Below are 6973 nucleotides of genomic sequence, written 5' to 3'. Positions count from 1 at the left end.
TCCAAAGTCAGGGAAAGGGGGGTACTGGAGCAAAAAAAAAAGTTTGGGACCCACTGACATAGGGAAAGTCTCTTTCACTCCTTATAGGGAGGTCAGAGGATAAAGAGGTGTTAATCAGTCTCTTGCTCAAGGACACTTCAACAGGACAGATGTTGGCCAAAATGGGGGGTTGATCATGGGGTGTTCAGCTGAAGGCCCTCATCCTTGTTATCACCCCTTTAGATAGCCATAGACCTCAGAGCAGAACCACTGTAGGTAGGGGTACCAACTCATCCATATCACCCCCTTAGATAGCCATAGACCTCAGAGCAGAACCACTGGAGTTAGGGGTACCAATTCATCCATATCACGCCCTTAGATAGCCATAGACCTCAGAGCAGAACCACTGGAGTTAGGGGTACCCACTCATCCTTATCACCCCTTTAGATAGCATAGACCTCAGAGCAGAAGCACTGTAGGTAGGGGTACCAACTCATCCATATCACCCCTTTAGATAGCCATAGACCTCAGAGCAGAAGCACTGTAGGTAGGGGTATCAACTCATCCATATCACCCCCTTAGATAGCCATAGACCTCAGAGCAGAACCACTGGAGTTAGGGGTACCAACTCATCCATATCACCCCCTTAGATAGCCATAGACCTCAGAGCAGAACCACTGTAGGTAGGGGTACCAACTCAGGCAAGTACAGCTGTAGTTGTGCAAGAGCCATATGCTGCATTGCAGCAGAATACAATCCAGCACTAGTCTGGCCTGCCAGTGTTTTGGCGTCTCACCAGTGATGAGGAGGACATTCGGAAGCGGCGCAGTAGCTCTTTCTGCACCAGGCTGAGTCGCCTGCCCCTGGCCTCCCTGCGCAGGACACTCTGCACCCGCGCTGACGGACGCTGCTTGGGCCGCAGACGTATCCGGTGGTTGCCGGGCTGAAGCCACTGATAACAGTACGGACACACCCAGGTCTTCTGCTGTTTCGGCTTGGGTGGCGGTGCTGAGAGGAGAGGAGAGGAGAGGAGAGGAGAGGAGAGGAGAGGAGAGGAGAGGAGAGGAGAGGAGAGGAGAGGGCAAAAAAAAAAGGACAACGTGCTTCTTTCAAACAATGAAATAGCCAATAGCCAGTTAGACAAGGTGGTGGATGTGTGTGAGGGGGAGAACGGGCTATGTTGACCCTCTATGCTAGAATAATATGCAAAAAGGAAAAGAAATGGCAACATCATTTTAACACATACAGTACATACAGGTTCTGCCTCGGGGTGTGTGCTCACCTTAAACATCACATGTAGACAAATGTGCTTCCAATACATCCTCTGTTTCTTCAATTTGCAACATTCCGTTTAATGTCTGGATGACATTATGAGACCATGACCTTATAAGGCCATGTCAAAGACCATTTTCATTTTCCGTCATTCTGTACTGTGTCAATGAGACAAGAACTGGAGTTGTCTCAAATTGGACTCGGAACAAACACTGTGCTATTCTAGGAAGGACCGGTCTTTGTGTTATTTGGAGAACAGCTTGAGTAGCTTTACTACCGCCACCACTACCTATTGATGTGGTTTTAGGCTGGCATGTATCTATGAGAGAGTGTGTGTGTGTGTGTGTGTGTGTGTGTGTGTGTGTGTGTGTGTGTGTGTGTGTGTGTGCGCGTATGCGTGCGTGTGCATGTGCGTGTGCGTGTGTGTGTGTTTTATCCCACCAGACAGTCTGCTAGAGACAGCTGGCTGCCTCCATGCATTTAGCTGAAGGTTTAGTGAGGTTTATCAACCGTGTGTGACATGGTCCTACTTCCTAATTCCTACTGCATTCTGCTCTGTGTGGTCATTATTACAGGATGATGAAAACATCAGGATGATGAAAAAAAAATGACAGCATAATGCTGTGTCGACAGGAAGCAATTTCTTCAGGTTAGAGTGCTTCAGAACTCATGTCCAGAGTGCTCCCAACGCACACAGAGACACAGCGCTGATTTTTTTTACTGTCGAAAATAGTGACATTGATGAGCAGCGTGCCTCTCCAAAAGTTGGAACTGTTCTCTGCTTGAGGCGCCCAGAACGCTCCGCCCAAAAACACTAGCTGTCGAGATGGCATAAACGGCAGGTGCGGTGCTGGAAAGAAGAGCGCTCCTAGCACGTCCTTACCATCGAGAATGCATTTTAGAAAGGTGCTAGCATCTCAATTAAACGCTTCCTGTCGTCACGGCCCCAAAAAGGATTTTTCTTTTTGGCGTATTCTATAATCAGATGCACAGATCTCTTAACTTACCATCAACCTTCAGAGGCCACTGCCTAGGAAAGAAAAAGACAGAGGACATCATCAGCCTTTTTGAATTGTACATCGGTCAGTCAAGATACCTTCTCATTTCAGTAAGACAGTAGTAAGGGTTTAACATTACAACCACGAATACGAGCTGATAATGCAGTAGAACTATAATAACAAATTGGCCTATTTTCGAAGTAGTTTTCTATTTAATTCAATTGGTGGAATGTGGAGGTAATTAACTAAATTAATCCCCGTGTAAACTGTGGGCTGCAGACACGTCTGGAAAAAACGTTGTCACAGACGGCCTTTCCCATTATGTGTGGTGGAAAACACCCAACCGGAAAAACAAATAGGTCTCGACTCTCCCAAACAATATGGGGCAGCTCTCCAAACCATCTCAATAGCCTCATCTCTCCCCACAGACCTGCCTCTGTCTGCCAGGCTGCCTCTAATTTTGGAATGCTAGCCATGGGATGTTTGGGCAAACACTCTCACTAAGCCACTGCAAAGTCCCACTAAAATTAGCCCCGGGCTTTAGTCAATGGAGGGAAAATGTGTTGTCAGGCGGCACGTGTGGTAGACAGGGACAGGGAGAGGGGGGGGGGGGCAGGGTTAGAGGTCAGGGAGAGAGAGAGAGAGGAGAGCTGACTCCAATCTGGAGTTGACCTGCTGGCAGCTACTGTGGTGACTGGCAACTGCGGTTGGGTTTGCTGAACCTTTAGCCTTGCTTGCTCCCTCAAGCATGCCAAGTGCAGGATGCGGTTGGATGATGCTGGATGCACAAAGTAACAAAGGATCCTGTTCACACAAAACAAATCCATTTCATCACTTTGCTTTACGGTGGATCAGTGGTTAGCACTGTTGCCTCGCAGCAAGAAGGTCCCGGGTTCGAACCCCCGGTCCGTCCCAGGTCCTTTCTGTGTGGACTTTGCATGTTCTCCCCGTGTCCGTGTGGGTTTCCTCCGGGGTGCTCCGGTTTCCTCCCCACCATCAAAAGACATGAATGTCCTGTCAGTGCCCGTGACCAAGGCAATGGCAAAAGTACTGGAGTTGGTCCCCGGGCGCTGCGCTGCGGCTGCCCACTGCTCCTAGTTCTAGGAAGGTTCCTCGTAGAGGATGGGGTCAAATGCAGAGGATGAATTTCCCCGTGGGGATGAATAAAGGATCACTTTCACAAAAACAATCTGGAATTACATTTGTAGTAGAATAGAAAAGCTAATATAGAGAAGCCAAGTCCTTGGCAATTGTAGCTGTTTTCCACAAACTCCGTCCCATCGCGTGATGATGAGCCAGCCAACCCTCAGAGGCTGTAGTACACCACAAAGACCTCTTCTGTAGTAATCTTATTAGCATGCTGGTCATGCATCTACCTTTAAGTGCATACTTGGTTGTGGTGATGAGCACTGAAGATACGAGTGTTACATACAGCCTTGCTGACAACTGCGAGATGCTATCATCAACACAGACGGATGAGGAGAGGGGGAGGACATTATTGTATTGCTACACTACAGTGTCATAATGTAATTAGAGACAGAAACGCTGGCGGAGGCAAAGTCCAGCAAATCAAAAGCATCACGAATACTGAACATGTTACTGCTGCCAGCAGCACAGAAAACACTGTGACTATTGGCATATCGTGAGGAACCTCCACTGATGCCAATAACTCACAGAGCTTCAGACACAACGGCCTGGCTCAGCTAAGTGTGTAGTGCATACATGATATGTGTGTGATGTGTGTGTGTGTGTGTGTGTGTGTGTGTGTGTGTGTGTGTGTGTGTGTGTGCGCGCACGTGTGTGTGCATGTAGATAACGTCGGTGTACACTCTCCATACTCTATCCCTCTGTCACCTTCGCATGACAGATTGGGAGGGCTACATCCATCAGCTGGAGGTGACAGGGACAGACGTCAGCAGGCGCCCCCCAGTCTAGGGCTCACTTTTGCGGGGCGGAGAGGCAGGCTGGCTCCCGCTGAGAGGGGTCGGTACGTGGGGAGAGAGGAGAGGAGATAAGGTGGTGGGTGGTGGGTAAGGAAGGGGGGTGAGGGGAAAGATGATTTGAATGCGTGTTGCCTGCCACTGTAGGATGAATTTGGGCTGTGTTTGTCTGGCAGACATGAATGAGACAGCTAGCCTGGTGTTGGTGGATGAGATGAATGGATGGGGTCAGGGACATCACAGTGACTTGGGGTTTTGTTGTCACCAGGGGGAGCTAAGCCTCTGTCATGGGCCACATAACTCTGATAATGAACTGACGGGAAAACAGGCTCACTGGGCTGACAACGTGAGTTCCAATGCGCTGACGTCACTTCTCACACAAGGACACAAATACACACATGGAGCAGCCAGGCACATGATGGACTACACTCCATTCCCAGCAAAACAAAAAGCAGACACTCGGTACACAAACAAACACACTTTAGCTACAAGCTCACACACACACCAAAGGAAGACCACAAACACTTATGCACAAACTAGGATTCGACCAATATGGGTTCTTGAAGATGTATATCGTAGGGCTGGGGGCGATATGGTTGAAATCAATATCATGATAATCGTAAGGATTTTTCTCGATCTCGATATACAGTATATCACATTCACTTTCACAATATGGTTTTTTACGCCAAATCCCGTTAAATAATCACAATAATGTTAATCTCATTGAACTGAATGGTAATGTTCAGTGTGATGTCAAACAAAACTGAAATATTCAAATAATATTCCTACCATACCTCATTTCATGAGTAAATTTGCTTGTCATCATCATCAATTCAGACAGCAGAAATGTTTGACACGATATTATTCTTTATCACGATATCATTCCAATAAACAATAACATCGACTTATTTCCCAGCCCTAGCATATCAATATACAATATTATTTGGGGGGAAATGAAGCTGCCATGAGCCGCTATTTTGTTTGTTTTTTCAAACGAGGACATTCAGTCATCATCAGCCTACCAGAGGGTGAAGACAGGGGCAGAAGGCAGTAACATAATCTTCAACAAATATGTGGGGCGGTGTATATGAGTAGTGACACACAGTACCCAGTCCCACGAAACAAACACTCCAGTGACGCAGGACCAAAACCTTAACTGGAGACAGCCTGGACACTGGAAACCCCCTGAAGGACGGAGAGAGACAGTTGTGTCTCATCAAAACTGACAAACATCATCAAACAAGACACGCACACACACACACACACTGACAATGTACGCCATGGGATGCTGACGATATTTTTGCCCGGGTTAACTGATAGTATGTCTGCCTGACTAGCATCTAAACGTTAACTCGTAAAATAAATTTCCTTCCTGGAAGCTTTGCTTGATATTACTGGTGTAACTCAGGAAAATCCTATAAAATGACTGGGTAGGCTTAACCTGACTCTGCCAGACGGGGGCGGTATTAGGGTAGGCTTACATGGATGAAGATTGTCCATTTAGTCCAGCATGCTGTCTCTCACAGGCCTGACTAACTGGTAGGATGGGAAGATAAGAGTAGCTTTCCAGCCAAATGTAAATGGCTGCGGTTGATAATTTTGTCTCAAAGTGCCAGGTACATTGAAAGTAGACCAGCCATCGTTTGGAGGTACTGTGGCCAGCGGACACAGCAGTCTTGTGGCCAGTGGACCTGACATGTTGCTGGACAGCTGGCCTTCGTTAGCCTAAATGCAGTCCACCACACGTTCCCTATAATCCCAGCTCACCATAGCCGGGGGATCTGGAGAACACATCAGTGTCATAAAGTAGTAGCAGTGGGCGCACACACATCCGTAGAATGACCCTGTCTGGGGTTTCACCATAAAAACCCGTGTTTTCATTTCCATTCATGATTCTGCCCACAAATTCCCTGGCTCAGGTGAGAGCGAGAATAAGCCAGAGGCTTTGGGGATGTGGCAGGAGCCCAACTCAAACAGGAGCCACACGACTCCTTTACACACACGGACACACACGCACACAGTGTGTGCGCACACACACACACACACACACACACACACGCACACACACGCACACAGTGTGTGCACACACACACACATATACACACACGCCGCACACATACACACGTTTGATGCAGGTAAGTATGCATATATGGTGAGATAAAAACACCGAAAATGTAAGCATGCATGTAAGCGTACATACAAAAAATACATCAATGCCCACGCATGCATGGATGGGCATTATGCACATACACAAACACACTAAGGCTTAAGAGGATTCCTCTAAAATTACATTCAGCTTTCCAGAATATTACCATGCACTCACTGCTGTGTGAAATACAGCATCAGAACAGAACGGGAACGAATCCCTAAAAGCAGCTGAACTGAAGCACTGAGCCGTGAATGATGAGGCAAATGAGGATCTGGCATTAATAATAACCATTGTGTTGTATTCTAAAAGCAATGAAAATATAGATACAGAATAGGCCTTTGTATATCTGTTGCAGAGGAGAGAGGAGGCTACTGCCCTTCAAGATCTCCGTCTGACCAGAGGATCAGAGGGATCGTCCATGCCTGCACTGTTCTGTATTGTCCGTGCTGCTCTCATTTGGCACTTGCTTGGACTGTGCCATGACCCCAACAAAAAGCTTTCCTGTTTCGCTCTGCACGTCTTGCATAAGGCAGTGAAGCTGAATTGTAAGTGAATTAATCTGTAGACAGTTGAATCATTATACAATGGCTCACATGTGCTACACTGACTGCTCGCTCCATTATGTACAGTAACAT

General features: G+C 47.3%; 1 protein-coding gene across 1 annotated transcript in view; it reads right to left on the bottom strand.

Moving 5' to 3' along the window:
• Positions 1–6973, bottom strand: part of LOC310784985 (uncharacterized protein) — a gene marked incomplete at its 3' end in the record, with an annotated part of 10355 nt that overhangs the window by 2317 nt on the left and 1065 nt on the right. Inside the window, exons 2-3 of the mRNA XM_083645995.1 lie at positions 2259–2281; positions 776–987 (exon numbers count right to left, since the gene is read on the bottom strand). Of these exons, the coding sequence (XP_083502121.1) occupies positions 776–987; positions 2259–2281 (235 nt within the window). The remainder of the gene's footprint in view (positions 1–775; positions 988–2258; positions 2282–6973) is intronic.

Source organism: Poromitra crassiceps (genome assembly GCF_964638095.1).
Source record: "Poromitra crassiceps genome assembly, chromosome: 11".
NCBI lineage: Eukaryota > Metazoa > Chordata > Actinopteri > Beryciformes > Melamphaidae > Poromitra > Poromitra crassiceps.
The sequence above is the reverse complement of the archived record's forward strand: the minus strand, read 5'-3'. Positions and strand labels throughout refer to the sequence as shown.